This window comes from Cavia porcellus, unplaced genomic scaffold (assembly GCF_034190915.1).
Source record: "Cavia porcellus strain 051 isolate PalLab524CR breed Dunkin Hartley unplaced genomic scaffold, mCavPor4.1 scaffold_19, whole genome shotgun sequence".
NCBI lineage: Eukaryota > Metazoa > Chordata > Mammalia > Rodentia > Caviidae > Cavia > Cavia porcellus.
The window spans coordinates 60323819-60340668 of NW_026947502.1; the positions used below are offsets into that span (position 1 = coordinate 60323819).

The 16850-nt window shown below is 48.5% G+C and overlaps 1 protein-coding gene and 1 long non-coding RNA gene across 2 annotated transcripts in view; one reads left to right on the forward strand and one right to left on the reverse strand.

Moving 5' to 3' along the window:
- The window catches only part of Anxa13 (annexin A13), a 54178-nt gene extending 47402 nt beyond the window's left edge, over positions 1-6776 (forward strand). The window contains exons 9-11 of the mRNA XM_063231135.1: positions 260-335; positions 3717-3829; positions 6265-6776. Coding sequence (XP_063087205.1) covers positions 260-335; positions 3717-3829; positions 6265-6384 — 309 coding nt within the window. The 3' untranslated portion in view covers positions 6385-6776. The remainder of the gene's footprint in view (positions 1-259; positions 336-3716; positions 3830-6264) is intronic.
- LOC106027135 (uncharacterized) overlaps positions 2909-16850 on the reverse strand; it is a 30481-nt gene continuing 16539 nt past the window's right edge. The window contains exons 2-3 of the long non-coding RNA XR_001200712.3: positions 9444-9520; positions 2909-8579 (exon numbers count right to left, since the gene is read on the reverse strand). This is a non-coding gene — a long non-coding RNA (uncharacterized LOC106027135). The remainder of the gene's footprint in view (positions 8580-9443; positions 9521-16850) is intronic.

A 16850-nucleotide genomic window follows, 5' to 3' on the forward strand; every position in this document is an offset into this window, starting at 1 on the left:
TTCATTATTCCTCCACTCCTTAATTTGAGAAGAAGGGAATGGCACTGGCTGGGGTCAAGTCCATTAGAAGTCAGTGCTAGACTGACCTCTCAGCAGTGAGCGCCCCTCTCTGAGAAGGGCACCCCTCCACAAGGCAAGAGGCAGGAATTCCTTATAACAGCGGCACTGAGTCTGAGTTTGGCACTTGTTAAAAGAAACCAATCCCAAGAGTGCTAAAACCAATCCAGAAATAATAGCTGGACTTTGCTTGTCTCTGCAGCTCATTGGGAAAGACATGGAAAAAGCCATTGAAGAAGAAACGTCAGGAGACTTGCAGAAGGCCTACTTAACTCTTGGTAAAGCAAAATTAGGAGAGTCCCTGTCCTGGGCTGGGTTCCCGAAACTGTGTTTGGAGACTGAGGCCCTGGGCAGGAGGATTTCAGACAATCGGGTGGGAGCAGCTCATCAGAGGCAGAGGACAAAGCGAACACAATACAGCTCCCATCCCAAGGGATCTCTGATGCTGGGACGCCCTGTGGAGCAGGGGAGCCAAGTCTCCATACCCGCATCAGTCAGGCATGGCAGCTAGCTACACCCAGGAGCATCTGCTACCTTGGGCAAGTCAGCTCTGTCACTTGGAGGGCGATTCCTGGGGAGGGATCCAGCTATGAGCAGTCAGCAAACAACCCTTAGAATAAGCGTCACAATTTCAAGGCGGGCATCACGGGCCACTGTACCCCTATACTGCTAAGACTAGGGGTCTCTGCAGCACCTGTCAGTCCTCCAGGACTTGTACCTCACCTGGAGCAACAGTTTAGGGTTCATCTGACACACACAGAGCAGTGCTCACATTTAAGGTCTGTCTATAAGTCTGTCCAATGGCTGCAGGGTTTCCTCTTCAACTTGATTCCCTTTAAACATTTGCAAAAAAAATTAGGTCTATTTAGAAAGAGAGAGGAAGGAGGCAAAGTTTTGACCGTGGCATACTTTGACCAGAACCTTCTTTCTGGTTGTTGCCCAGAGGCAGGAAATAACAGAGATGGGCATGAGACCATGTTTGGCAGGCTTCTTTTTTTTTTTCTGCAAGCTCTGGAAGGAAGGCATTGTCCATTGTCCACAGTGCTAGAGGGAAGAGTCCAGGGCACCTTCCCAAGTGACACAAGAATTGGAGGAACTCATCCCCGAAGAGGAAGAACCCAAATAAGCAGCCCTGGAAGTTAAAAAATGCACTCAAGTTGCCAAGCTCTGTTCCAGGTGTGGTTCTTTTTTTCCCCCCCAATGCCAACGGACATTTTTTTCTTCCATGCTCATACTGCATTCAGCTTCACAGGATGTGTACCGGGATATTGTACATCCTGGAGCTCTAGCGTGGGTGACTGCCTTTGGGGCCCTCAAGGAGGGCCAGTTAAGCAGACAGTGGGTTCTACTCATGTCTAATTCTGAGGCTCCAAATGTTGTCTACTTGCAGCGTGGAGAGCGGAAAATCCCAGTGTGCAGTCAGAAGGCATCAGTGCAACCCCTCCGTGACTCAGCATTAACTTGGTACCTTCTTAAGCCCAGGTGCTGTGCTAGGTACCAGGGTCAGAGGCAAAAAGACCCAGCTCTGCTCTTGAGGAGCTTAATGCCCACAGAAGATGCGCACCGCAGTGAGGCCACAGTAGGGACAACAAGCAGAGTAAGGCATGTACAGAGGACAGGGAGGCCAGTTCCTCCACTGGGAGCCCCGAGTTGCTGTTCTCAGTGCTAGCAAAGTGAAAGTGAGAAGACCTTGAGGATGAACTGCACGAAGTATGCGACTTCGTGGCCGTTTGTGCAAGACGTTCTCCAGCCTGCCCCATTCAACACACAAAGATGCCAACTTACAGCTCACTTCTCAAGGATAGGCTGAGACCTTTAAATGACCACCGCCAGGAGCACCACTTCATAGCTGGGGTCCCCGGACCAGAATCCAAGTCTCCTGTTACAACAGTTTCCTGGCCCCATTCCAGATTGCCCTCGGAGAAACCTGGAATGGAATGGAGTACAGGAGGAGATTGTCTTGTAGTCTGTGAAGTTTAAGAACTACTGCTTTTTCCCAGCTATAGTACTGGGGATCAGAATTATGGGGCTCTTCCACTGAGCGACACCCCCACCCTTTGTTCTCTTGGCAAAAGTCTCACTAAGTTCCCCAGGCTGGCCTCGAACTTGCTATCGCCCTGCCTCAGCCTCCTGAGTAGCTAGGATTATAGACCTACGCCACCACACTTTGCTTCCCCTGCTCTTTAAAGGCCAAGAGGAGCAAGGGACAGTGCAGCACAGCTGGCCGTCTTTCTTCCCACTGGCTCGTCTTGAGTCACTTCCATACCTTCCCTAGTAGTCCCCAGCCGACCTTTGGGGGACTTCTGCTGCTGCTAACAACGGAAGTTGCTTCCCAGGCACAGATTAAGTAGAAAAGTCAAGGTTTCTTCCCGAATTATTGGGAAACAGCGGTGTCAAGGCAGAAGCCTCCTGTGTGGGTGGGGCCAGTGCACAAGTCTAGCTGACAGCGGTTACAGCGTCCATCCATGCTGCTGGGAGAGGAAGCCTTTGCAGGCATCAGTAGTTCCGGTTCAAGGGACTTCGTGAGTTTCAAATGTCCCACCCCACGAAGCTTCCCGCCACCAGCACGACCCAAGAGCTTTTGGATTGTTCTCAGGATAAAGAAATCAGATACCTGCGTCTGTTTGTTGCAGTTTTGATTGTTTGTGGAACTGGGGGTCGAACCCAGGATTTTCAGGCCACCATCGTCTTGCCTCTGGGACATATAGTTCCTGTCGCACAGGGCTCTGTGAAGCTGACATGTCCCAGGAGAGCAAAGGATACTACCACTCCTCCCCCTTGCTTGTAACAGTCACATAGATAATTATCCCGAAAACAGGAGCCCCAAGGCAAGCCACACAAAGTCTGCACATTTTACACTTAGGCTGAATTTATTATTAGTCCCTAACATTAAATAGTACAAATGTTCTATAGAAACGTTAACCACCTAAAGAGTAAATGGTTTGTTCCTCTTAAGCGCTAGGCCTGGTGGTACACGGGGGTCTGGGAGAAAGGAGGCAAGGTGAAAACCCAGCCCCAGGGTGGAGAGGGACCTAACCACCTGGTTAGTAGTCAGGAAGTAGAAGCTACACTTCCACGTCATAGCCAAAGCCAAACCGGTGGGCAGGGAAGGCCCCGAAGTAGCACAGAGAAAAGGGATCTTTGGACAGAATCAGCCATCAGCCCCAGCACACACCGCGGATCTCTAGCTGAGCTGATGAGAGGAGCATGGAGCAGAGTCAGAGAGGAGCTGCGCAGAGCAAATTAGCAAAGAGAGCCGGGGAGGGAAGGCTGAGGGGGGTGCAGCAGAGGAGGAAACCTTCACGGTGAAGTCTATTAAAGGGCCCACAGCCAAGCTGTGCCCGCGGGGCCCTGTGCCCTCCTCTGGTCCCTGAGGTAGGAACAGTCATCCTGTGAGCATGGGAGGGCACTGAAGGTGCAGAGACCCCCGATGTCCTGCCATGGCTCCCACCTGGCTCTGGCTGAAGAGCCCAGGTGTCCTGACGTGGGGCATCTTTCGGGTCTCCTTTCTCCACAGTGGGGAGTCAGCTCCTTCAGATGCTGCCTTGTAAGCCAGGCAGCCCCAAGGGTGACCCAGTGACCCCCTGGGCTGCCCTGGGCCCTGGAGTGTCCCCTACATTCAACACGAATGCATCACATTCTCCTTCCTTGTCCCGCAGTGAGATGCGCCCGAGACCTCGAGGGCTACTTTGCTGACCGACTGTACAAGGCCATGAAGGGCGTGGGAACTGATGAGGACACGTTAATCCGAATCATCATCACCAGGGCTGAGGTAAGACACCCTGGACTCCAAAGAGGCGACAGTCATTTCTCTTCGTCCACCACTGATGTCATCAGCTTGTAGTTTCTTTCAAAGGCCGATTTACAGGAAGAGGGGCAGGCAGCACTTGCTTTCCCAGAATGTCCTCAAGACTGTGCTCTGCTCAGTCTGGTTCTTTTTATACAAATACAGCAATGATCCTGGCTGCTATTTTTGTCTTCTGTGGCTCCGGAGAGCTGGTGGCGCTGTGCACAGGGAGCTGGCAGAGCCATTTGGAGGTAGCACAGATACTCCTGGCTCCATCTTAAGGAGACAAAACAGAGACACTGACAGAGGTCACCATGACAGGGACAAGAAGCAGATGACCTCCCCTCTCCTGAGTGGGGTGTTTATTTAATTCAACGTACAGAAGCAAAATTTTACATGTCCTTTTCGCAGAATGTTTCTCCACCTCTTTTTGTGACTGCCCCCAGGAAGCCTTTCTAGGCTCACCGTGGCTTCACGCACAGGAAGCGGTTTAACACCACAAATATTGTGTATGTGTCATATGAATGGTTTATTCCCAGGAACAGAGGTGCAGCTTTATGCATTAAAAGACAGAGATTTTTAAGCCCCTAGACACCACTATTTGTCCCTTCAGAGGAGGATATTTGTGTCTTAGTAAAAGAAAGGAATGAGGAGCCTGTGGGCGCTGCCAAAGCACACAGCTAAGGCTTTGGGACGCAGGGCCACAGAGCAAGGGGAGTAGTGGAGAACTTCATCTGCTGCTGGAAGCCCGGGAAAAGGAAGTGGAACTGGACAGTTGAAAGCCACACGCATCTTCCCTCAAAAACAAAAAAAAAATGTTAAATAAAGGAAGAAGGGTAGCAAGCCAAATTCTGACCCATTTTCGACAAATACTTAACAGCTGATGCTGTTTTTAAATATAACTTTGCATCAAGATGGTTCTCTCACTTTTATTTCTGTTCCTGGAATCTCTCCCCTGCCTCCCTCTCACACACGCTTGTCTCCTCTTCCCCCACAACTCGTTGTTTTCTTCTGTCTCAAAGTCTGGTCCTCTCTAACCCTGAGTCCGGTCCTCTCTCCTCCGGCTCCCTTGGCCAGCCTCGCTTCTCCCCTGGCGTTCTGCTCTTTCCTCACATGCTCCCTCCCTTCTCCCTCCAGGCCCTGCTCTTAGCAATGCAACTGCCAGCCAAAGTCACAGAGACTCTTGAGGGAATGAAGTTTCAGCCCCAGGCTCCAAAAGGCCCCAGGGAGGTCAGAGCTACCCAGAGGGCTCTCTCACTTTTGGGTCTACTCCAACGTGGACCAGGGCATGTTTAGTTCCAAGATGCTCCCCATTTTAGTGCTGACCACATGTGCTGGTCATCTCCACATGGGGGCAGTTTCTTCAGGATGCTCAGACCCAGGTCAACATTGTTTAGCCAGATCCCTAATACCCCAAAGCCACAGAGCAGTAGGACAGGGTCGTGGGGCCCTAGTCCTACACTCTCCCTCACCCAGGGCAAGGAGGCAGTTCAGAGATCAAGAGGACCCCCAAGCGGGGCAGCAAGGGGATACCCTCTGCCTGCCTCCAGCAGCCTCTCTCCTCTGTTCAGCATCCACTTCAAACAATCCCTCCCTCCTCCACCTTGGCCTTTCTCATTTTCTCTCTCAGTTCAGCCTCTAACTGAGTAGGAGAAGAGAGACCAGATATCTAGATCTGGGGTGTAGCGTAGGGTCTAACCCAAAGAGAAAAGAAAAGACTCTCCTGGTTGAAGAGAGTTCCATGTTTCTTTTAATGGGGCTCATTTTGTTCACTTTGGAATCACATCCTTTCTATGTAAGAGTTATCTCCCTTATTAGCTATAAAGCATCTTCGGCAGGGCAATCTTTTATCTATATTTTTCTTAAAAATACTACCTTTAACACTTAGATTTTTGTAATTTCAGTGAATTGGATTCAAAGTCCAATTCTAAGTTCTATCAATGGATATTGATTTGAATTTTGTTGATACTTGTGGATTTGATTTTGCTTGATAACTTGTGGATACTAATATCCTTGCCAATCAGGGTACAAGTGAAAATTAATCTCAAACCTCTGTGTCTACAACTTTCTTCTACCAGGGGCCCACCACTTGCTTTTGTACAGTCCTGTAATAGAAGAAGTATTCATTTTCAAATCATGTAAAAACTCAAAGGGAAAATACTATTTTGTAACACATAAAAGCATATAATATTCAAGTTTTGGTTCCCATAAATAAAATTCGAATGGAGTATGCACACAGACAATTCTTCTGTCTTGGAAGGACTTAAGTTAATTTTCTTTTTCTTATCCAAAAAAGTGGAAATAATACTAGTTCTACCTCACAGGTGGATTGAAAGCATAAGCGAGTTTAGGAAGCACCTGCCGTTCACAGGGAACACAGTATTAACATCCCATGCCTCGTATCGCCATCCTCCCTACAGGTGGACCTTCAAGGGATCAAGGCCAAGTTCCAAGAGAAGTATCAGAAGTCCCTCTCAGACATGGTCAGCTCAGACACCTCTGGTGACTTCCAGAAACTGCTAGTGGCCCTCCTGCACTGACCCGGGCCAGAGCAGAGGGACTCGGAAACCAGCTTTATGAAGAACACATGCCAAATCAAGCTTGCAAATATGCTAGCACAGGAGACCCTTAGACCTGGTTTATTTTCCTGGCAGTGTAAGTGGTACACCAAGGCCAACGTGTTTAAGTTTAAAGGCAGCAACTCAAATTGCTTGGGTAGGTCATCACGAATCCTGGCTTCTCAAGGGCTAAACCTTCACCTTTCCTTAGCGTAGTCACTAAATGCTTCCTAACCACAAAATAAAATCAGCAGTTGATGAAAAACTGTATTTGCAAATATTTAGAAATATTTAGAAGAATACATACTACACAGAGGTGCATATGGTCCAGGTAAAGATTAAATGGTTAAGGGAAAATAAAATTAATCAATTCATTGATTTTCCCTCTGCGTGTTCAATTTCAAGGCCTCCATGGTAATTAAAGGTGCAGATTATGCCTCCATCTGCTGCTTTTTCCAAGCTGGCTTGATTAGTTTGGGTTCTTGCCCAAGAAATACAGGACTCAGGTAAAATGCAAACCTCATCTGGGGAATGTCAACATTTACCTCTATTAACAATCACTAACGATGGTCATCAAGGGAAGCAGTGAGGAAAGAGGTGAATTGCCCATGTGGAATGTAACTAGGAATAAAACCCACCACTGTGCTGCCTGCTTACCTGGTTTTCTTACTTCTCTAGACATTTGACTCCCTCTCCCCCAATCTTCAAATGCAGTTAGAGCCAAGTGACAGGACCAGGGTCAGTGGCCTGCCTCTCCTGTGGACCGGCACCAACAGAATCTCTGCTCTTCCGAGCTGGTCTTGCAGCTACGCAGAGCCCCACAGTGGAATCTGTCACAGGAACCTGGATACCTTGGTCCAGTGATCATAGTTACACTCACTGGTTGTCCCTGGCACTGCTGAATAGCCTCATGTTTTACTTAATCCCCTCCAGCTCTATGAGGTCGCTATTATTCCCATTTATCAACTAAGGAAAAGATACAAAGCAACCTGGCTAAATTTGTTTGCAAGCAACAGAATTAGAACTGGAATCCCAGGCTGGCTGACTCCAGAAATCATGTACTAAGTGCTTTTCTCAGAAAAGTAGCTTGAAATCCATGAGACTAGGTCTGTGCATTCCTTCATCTATTAATCCTCTATGACCTGCTAATCATTGTGCTGAGGGTACAGAGGAAAGCAGAACATGGACCAATGTCTTGGCAGTTTATTCCCAAGCCAGAAAAGTAGTCTGATGCTTCCGTCACTCAACAGAATGCTGTGCGTGCATTAAGGAGAGCAGGTCTACCCCTAAGCATCGCAGAGGTACATTTGTGTTGTGTTTTGGCAAACGCATAGAAGCTCTGAGGCCTGGAAGCGTGGATGGGCAGAATGTGCTCAGAAAGGTGAAATCTGTTCTCGCACAGCACAGACATGGTAAAGGAGAGACAGGGAGAGGCAGCAATGAGGCAAGGAGTAGGTCTTTGGATCCCATTAGCAATGGTTTTGGCAGTCAAGTGTGGGTTTAGTTCTTTGGATGGTGACAGTCACTGGAGTATCTAATTAAACGAGGGACATGATCAAATCTGGGCCTTGGGTTGTCACTTTGGTGGTGTGATCAACATGCAGCAGATAACCCCAGCACTTAGTCTGATGATAGATGTCACATACTAGGGTAGCCTTGTAGGGGACACAAAGTGACAGTTGACCAAGTAAGAAGTTCCATTAACATCGGGGTCTTATTTGCCTAACAATCCTTTTCATCATGATGAGCTTTAAAATTATTTACTAGTGCCAAGCTCAGTGAAAAAACAGACTCATATTTATTTATTCGTTCCAAATAAGCTTTTCTGGTCTTTTCTTTTATAAACGGAAACAAAGCACCTACTTCTTGGGATCAGAGATGATGATAAGGACAGGAAATCAAACCAGTGGGCTGGGAAGGGCTCTGTTACAAACATAATTTGAGAGTGTTGGAGGCTGTGACTAGTACGGAGAGAAGCACGGGGGGTCACAGGAGAAGCAGGATGCAGAAGCAAGGTCATTTGCTCAAGGTCACACCAGCAACTCAACCCCAGTCCTCTGACTCTAATGCCTGTGCTCTTCACCACACCAGCTCACAGTTCCCAAGTGCCCGGTCCAGAGCTGCCAAGCAAGGCATCCAAGTGCCTCCCTCCAAGGCTGCCGACCATTGCTCAGCACCTGCAAGCAGAAACCCATTTCTGTTTGACTAGCTGGCAACTCCAATCCGATCTGTCTCAGGACTGCCCCACCCTTTCTGCTCATCTGGCAGCCTGGGAATTCCCTCCTTTTCCTTCTGCATATCTCTACCCTGCTGAGGCCCCTCTTACCTTTCCCAAGCCCCTCAGCCCAAAGTCAGAACTTGGGGAGACGGGGAAAGAAGGCAGACAACAAAAATAGAAGAGAGAGAGGAGAACAAAGCTCTTATCACCTGTTCCCCAAACTACCCCTCGCCCTGGGCCACTGGAGAAAGGTCAGCTCCTGCCACCCAGCCATGCAGATGGTTGGGAGGGCATCTGGTCCCACTCCAGGAATGCTCAGGGACAGCAGCGCAGGTGCCAACCCAGCACCCATTTCCTTACGATTCTGCTCCAGGCACAAACTGGGTTCCACACTGCTGCTCACACGTAAGTTGCCTGCGGCATTGTGAGTAAACAGACTCTGGGTGACGGGCCTGGGGGAATCACTACAGAAGCTAACAAGCCAAGGAGTCCCCCTACCATTTGTGGGAGCTTCAGTTGGCTGACTCCAAATTCCTCTTGGCAGCTCAGGGTTGGGGCAGGGGTAGGCCCAGGTGGTTCCCCTCATGCAGGCTGAGCCCTAACATCTCTGGGTTCCAGCCCACCTTCTCTGATTCTTCCGAACTGGGAGGGGCCCATGAGGACAGCCCAGTCCTCCTGGCCAAGCTCCCTGCCCACCTGGGCAGAGAGCCCTGTTTGCGTCCTGAAGTCACTCAAGACCTATGGTGTCTTAGTTACTTTTTACTCATCGCTGAGACAAAATACCTGAAGCCCAAAGTTGGAAAAGGAAAGGTTTATTTCTTACAGTTTTTTTGGAGGTTTCAGTCCACATTCAGTTGGCTCCAAGGCAGGTGGGCATGGCTGGACCACAGTTCATGGCGGCTGCAAACAGCAAATTCGAACTAGCAAAGAGAAAGACACACCTTCTTCCTGCCATTACATCACATCCTGGCTCCACCCCTAGGTGGGTGGAGCACTGACACCATCAATTCAAGCACTAGACAATGAACCATCACATATGAACAATGCAAACTCATGAGGCCTGGGAGACACAAACATAAACCATGACATATGTATGGTCAGAGATTCTGAGGTCCCAGGTGCCCAGAGCAGGTCTAGGAAAGGGCGTCCAAACTGTGTGTGGTGTTTCATTTGACCACATGGGAGAAGCACAGAGGAGCCTGGGGCAGGGACTCGGGGCCTAGTGTGAGGTGGTTGCCCTCATGAGCCCTTCTGGCAGCACCAGCCACTGTCCTTACTGTTCTCCACATTGTAACCCTCCCGTTCTTCCCCTTTCACGAGCCCAGCCCAGCTCAGGCTGCTGAGACCCTACATGGGCTTTAACAACATCAGAGGGGCAAAAGACCCTCACACACACACACACACACACACACACACACACGCATGCACTTCTTTCTGCTCTAGAAGCAACACGGCCTAACCTGGACTTCTGGAGTGTGATGGAGCTCTGCCCACTTCCTCCCCAGGACTGAGACTCAGCAGGTCCAGGGCTGAGGGTGGCCAGCTCCTCCCTCTTGGAGTCGGGCCTTAGCCCTGACCTGAGAGCCTGCCAGTGCCAGGCAATGTGCTGGTCACCAGGGATTTACAGGTGAGACACTCACGCCCTGTCTTGCTCCATAGAGCCTTTGGCCTGGGAACAAACAATTTCCAAAGAACCAAACCCATCAGGAAAATACTCAGACACTCTGGAGCCATTCATGAAAGAAAGAAACAAGATGCTATGATGGAGCTGGCCAGGGGCTGAGGGAGGGAGGGAAGGAGGGAGGAGGTGCCACTTCTGTGTGGCTGCCAGGGCAGTCCTGCTCAGCCTGGGGATGGGATGAAGCACCAGAGGCAGAGGAAATCTGGGCCCCTGAGGACAGGTCAAGCCAAGGCAGGATGATGTAGGAAAGTGCTGAGATGTCTAGGAGCCCTGGGTGAATTACAGCTGGTGCAACAGGAGGGCAGGCGGGGCCAGGGAGTTCAGCAGTATCTTAGCTACTTTTCCAATTACTGAGGAAAAATAGATATCTAAGTTAAAAGAGGAAAAGTTTATTGTAGCCCAAAGTTTGTACAGGTTTCAGTGCTTAGGTGGCTCCACGGCAAGGTAGCATGGCAAGGGGGCACCAAAGAGGAGGAACAGTCCATGGCAGGTCAGCAGGAAGCAGCAGCAGCAGCAGCAGCAGCCAGCCTTTCTCTTTTTTCGAACTAGGCTACAAGCCTTTTGAGTGGTGCCACCCAAACCCAGGGTGGGGCTTCGGTCTTCAGTGAATCCACTCAGCCACACCTAGAGCTATGCTAATCCAGTTAGTGAACTAATTTAGTATCTCACACCTTTAATCCTGGTATCACATACCCTAGATCCAGCCAGCCCCATAAAACCCCACCTATGAGTGCATGAGGCTATGGGGGCATCTAGACACAAGTACTAACCACCAGGTAGCTAGAACTGTAACAAAGCATCCGGGTTTTATTCAAAGCAAGTTTTTAAGCTATTATGCTGTACTTCCTTGAGGGTCCCACATTTAGCATTCAAGGTTCCACCTTTTATCTATCACTCCACACTCCCTCTGGTTCCCCAAACTGTGTGCTAAACCTGTATTCCCACCTGCATCTACACTTCTTCCCATGACCCTATCAGAGAGTCTCTGAAAACTCTGAATCCCAGTGGATCAAAGCTGGGGCTTGGGGAGGGGTTGGTAAATGTTTAACATCTCCACATGCAGGATCAGCTTTGTAGCATTTGCCAGATCCCATGGTTGTTGACCGGCGCAGCCCCCCAATGAGACAGGAGACGCTCTTGTGGGCGACAGTTAACTGCTGCTTTATTTATGCGGGCTCTGGTTTATATATTTGGCCGTGACCAATCACAGGCTGCCACGAGGAAGCAGGGCGGGAATGGGACGCAGGCTCTGGCTACTATATCCAGCTGTGGCCAATCAGGAGTTGCCACAGAGTCGGCACGGGGCGAATACGGAGTGAGCACGAGGTGCGCACGGGTTGGCTAATTTAAAGAGGGACCGTAGCGCATTGCGGAAGCTGGCGTGGTCCTTAGTCCCGGGTGGGGTATGGTATGTTGAGCGCCTGCGCCCAACAGTTGTAAATACCTGCAAATGGCCACTTGCAAGGTACGGACATGCTGTGCTACACAGCATTTCTGCCACTTAGAAACAGGAGATGAAAGCAATTTCAGAAGCATAGGTAAAATGTAGCCAAAAATTACAAAGCACTGAAATTTCAATTCTTATTACCTTTGTTATCAGTACATGTGAGTTGCAAGTTTATATCATTTAACTTTTTATTTTAAAAAGCAAAACAAAAAAAGGATAGAAATGATACTGAATTTTAAAAAACAGTAGGAAATTAACACTAGTTAATATATTGCATATTGTTATCTTAGAATTAGTTGTTAGGTTACAAGATCTAGGCACAAAAATCATCAGTCAAACAATGGCAGCACAAACTATTCTTTCTGAAGAACTAATAGAGATTGCTAGTATAGTTATCTATTTTACATTCATATACATACATACATTTATATGTTTACCAACATACATATAATCTTTTCCTTTCTTCTTTTTCTCCTTTCTTCTATCCCAGTTGTTCTTTCTATATTATTTAATTTTAATGGCTAATATTTAATAACCATTCCATAAAATTTCTGGAAAAATAGCAACTGTCTCTTATAAACCAATCATTCTAACCCAGCACTCCCCTTAGTCTGGATCTTAATCTCACTTCTCCAGGGGCACTCCCAAGATAAATTTGCATCCAATCTCAGGTACCTTCATGTGAAGTGATTATGGTAAATATTCTTCCTGCAGACCAGTGGGTTATTCCCCTTCGTGTATTTCAGGGTTACAATGAATGTTTGCAGTTTGTCTAGTGCACAGGGCAGCCTTGTTGAGGGAATACATGGGGCCTGAAATATTTAGGGATTGAAGTTCAACCCTAAATCTTCCCACCACGACTCTGCCTACAAAGGTGAGATGCCTAGTGAGGGTGGCACCAACTAACTTGTACAGAGCCACTGTAAGGTCTGGTACCCTATGAGATGGTATCATATAGGTGACATTGTAGTAATCTGTCTGCCTAGGAAACTCAGGGGACTTTCCCTGGGCAGAACGCCTTGTTCCCAGCTTCCTGTTCTATGAATGTCAGGTTTGGGCTCTCTAGGCAGCCCACATACTGGAATTATATAACCAGTTCCCGTCTACCTATTCTACCAAGCATACAGAAATGAAGAAGGGAAAGGTGATGAGAATAGACCAGAAGACATAAAGGAGAGTGGTTCTGAAGAGGCACAAGGAACCAGGGCATGACAAGGATTCCCACAGATGTGAAAAAGTCAGATGTGACAGCCCCTGGAAGGTGCCCCATCCTAACCCAGAGGGCAGCATGACCTTGGCACCGGAATATGAAGTTTGGCTTCCTCCATAGCAAGAGAATCATGCACGGGACTCCTCCAGGCTGTGAGGAGCCCACTGCAGCTCAAACCACGTGACAGCCAATAAAGGCGTCAGAGAAGTCTCAGAAGGCAGATAAGCTGAGAACTAAGGGTGCCAGGAAGCCCAGACACAGTGTCCAGCCAGCAAGCAGGAGTCACCACATTTCTTAGAGAGGTCAGGTTAGTCTGGGTCCCTTCGTTTTCTTCAGTGATCAGGCAGGGGGCAGAGACCAAGATAATGGAGACATAAAGTTAGGAGAAAGAAAAAGGAAATGATCAAAGTGGTGCTTCAAATTAAACTATTTTATTTCTGTAAGTTTTAGCTGTATAGAAAAGTTACAGTGACCCTGGGGAGAATCCCTATGTACTGTGCCCCCTCCTCACATCACTCACATTGGCATGGTCAGTGCTGACCACCCTCAGTGGTCCACCATGGCCACTGAGGAGAGCCCAGGTTTTACTCACTTCTCCTTGGCTTCCACCTAACATCATGCTTCTGATCCAGGTCCTATCTGGCTATTCCAGGTCGCACGCAGTTGCGGTGTCTCTAGGGGTTGTTACTACAGTCCCTCAGATTTTCCTTGTTGTTCATGACCTTTAGTTTGAAGAGGACCCTCAGGTATTTTGTGGGGTTTCCTCATGGTTAGCCTGGGGTTACAGGTTTGGGGGAGGAGACCACAGAACCTAAATGCGTGCTCTGGATGGAACTTACTGCTGCTGCAGCTGCCAGTGCTGCCCACCTGGCTCGGCGGGGTGCTGGTCAGTGTCCACCGGAACATTACTTTCCACACAGTGTGCATGAGAAAAAAGTCCCCATACAAAGCCACATCTAAGGGCTGGGGAGTTGTGTTCCATTCTCTCTCCCTCTCTCCCCACCTGTCTTTTGTGAGGGACTGAGGACTGAACCCAAAGCCTTGGCACTAAACTACATCCTTATCCCCCACCTCCTTTTTTACTTTATTTTGAGACAAGGTCTTGCTACATGGCTAAGTTATCCAGACTGGACTCTAACTTTGCATTCTCCTGCCTCGGTCTCCCAAAACACTGAGTGCATAGGTATGTTCTGGGGTCTGTACCTAGATCCCCAATTTCCCCAAATGGGTGCATGGCAAAGGCTCAAAGGAATGACACAAGCAGCATGGTCTTTAGGGCTACAGGAGGAGTGAAATCCTCAGCAGAGCTCATAACTGCTAGCAGGCAGGACTGGCCCTAGGCAGCCCATATTTAATCAGAACAAGCAAGGAGTCGAGTGGAAAATGCAGGAAACCTGAGCAGGATCTTGGGAGGGGTTCAAGGACCCCTCAGAGCAACAGAGGATGCTAATTAAGGAAAACTATCCAGAAAGTCTCCAGGTGGCCTCAGCTGTGGCCTGTCTTCCCCTGAGGCGTCTCCTCATTCTCAGTTCAGCCTTGCCTGAGCCACGCCACAGCCCTGTGCGTGTACTCAGCCTCAACGCTCTCCAACAGGTGTGCACCACCATACTGGGCCGCTCCATCTTCTTGGGTGGAGAATATTTATGTAGATTTATAGGGATTCTCCTGTATAGGAGACTTGTCTGTTCTCTGCCTTTATTCAGATATTCAAAAACTTCATTCATATCAGTATAGTCTTACAAATATTTCTTTACACTTGAGGTTACAATCCAATACTATATGACTTATTTGGTTTTCGGACTGTTTCAGCTGTTTCAGCTTTCTCTTTTGAGAGTTTCAGGTTAGCTCCTACGTCTCACTCAGCTCTCGGGGTCTCTCATTTCTGGCACCACATAATGCTCTCAGTTCACCTTGCACACACACCCAGAATCATCCATTTATCAGGAAGCCCTTGTTCCTTGGATTGCAAGGTGGTATTCAATGCTGATATCAGAGCTCTGCATGAGCTCACCCTTACTTCAAGGCCCACTCAGAGGTAGACAAATGTCAGTGGCTATACTAAGCCAGGGGTACACACACATCTCTATTTACATACAGGTTGAGTCTCTCATCCAAAATTCCAAAATCATAAATGTTACAAAATCCAAACTTTTAAGCAGCAGTGTATGTTCCAGGAAGAAAATTATACATCTGACTTCATGTAATGGATCATAGTTAAAAGGCAAGCACACTGAAAGACAGGGCATAAAATTACCTTTGGCTCTGGTGGCCCACACCTGTACCTCCAGCACTCTGAAAGGCTGAGAAGGAGGGTGGCAAGTGATACCCCAGCCCACACAGTTCAGCAACTTAGCAAGACCCAGTCTCAAAATAAAAAATAAGGTCTGGGAATGCAGCGTGAAGGCTGATTCGATTCCCAGTTACCCCCTCCCCCGCACCATCTACAAGGCTAAGCTGTACACAAAACAAGTGAATGTCATGTGTAGATTTAGCTCTCACCCCCACGATACCATGTATGTCCAAGTATTCCAAAATAGGAGCGTGGCTGAAATCCAGAACACTTCTGTGCCCCGACTTTCAGAGAAAAGGCACTCAATCTGCATGTGCTTGTGTGTCACAGCAGTGGAAGCACAGGCAGAAGCAGATGTGAGGCCTTCTGTGTCTATATGGGATGCCCACATTAATCATCAGTCTCTCCAGCTTCTACCCAGCACTGTGGGACCCGAACTAGGAGCAGGCACCAGCATCTCACAAACAGCATGTGGAGGTGAGAGGAGGAGGACAGCTCTAGAGTGAGAGACCAGAAGAAGAATGCCACTGACACCGACCATACTCCCATTCTGGGTGGCACACATTTTAAGGTGTAAAGAAAAGCACTTTCATTAACTCACAGTTTTGAAGGTTGAGTCTGAGGTCAGGCAGCCCCACTGTGCTGAATCACTGGTGAGAGCCATAGGGCTGCACCAGAGCATGGCAGAGAAGCAGAAGGGAATGCACCAGTACAGGAGAGTGCCTGTGAGGGAGGAGGCAAGAGAGAGGCAGGGGACATGCCAGGCTGGTCCCTCGGGACTTCCCAGGAGAACAAGCACTGGCTGCTCCAGGGGATCATTGCTTGCATTAAGCTTCACCTCTTAGTTGTCACCACCTCCATACTGCCTATCTTGGCTACTTTTCCCTCATTGCTGTGACAAAATACCTGATGCCCAAAATTAAGAAAGGAAAATTGTATTTGGCTCACAGTTTGTGGAGGTTTCAGTCTGTAATCTGCAGGCTCCAAGGCAGGGCAGAAGGCAGCAAAAGCAACAAGAGTAAAAGGAGGAGGGGCAAACTCTTCTCTTCTCTTCTCTTCTCTTCTCTTCTCTTCTCTTCTCTTCTCTTCTCTTCTCTGGTATGCCAGCTACCCAGCACAGGTTGGGTATAGCCCTCAAACACCAATCCCAACACTAGATGGTGAACCAATCGAAACTCTAGATTCAGCCAGCAGGGAAGAGACTGCCCCCATGTCCACATGAGGCTTTGAGGAGACATCCAGACACAAACCATAGCCACAAAGAGGACCCAAGCTTCTACAACTGAGCTTTCAGGACGCAAACCACACCAAGCCACAGGCTCCACATACATACAAATAAACAGATACACACACACCTGAAATTTCATCTGTGCCTCAGTTTTATTGATGATATGGGCCACTTTACTGTGGATGGCAGGATTTGTGTTCTAGGATTGAACAGGAAGCACAGGTATGGCCCAATGGTCCTTGAACCTCTCTTCCCAGCTATCCAAGGTCAGCTCCTTAGGATCAGAAGTGAATTACTGGCTAGATATAGTGGTGCACACCTGCAACCCCAGCACTTGGGAAGCTGAGGCAGGAGGATTGCTAAAAGTTCAGCTC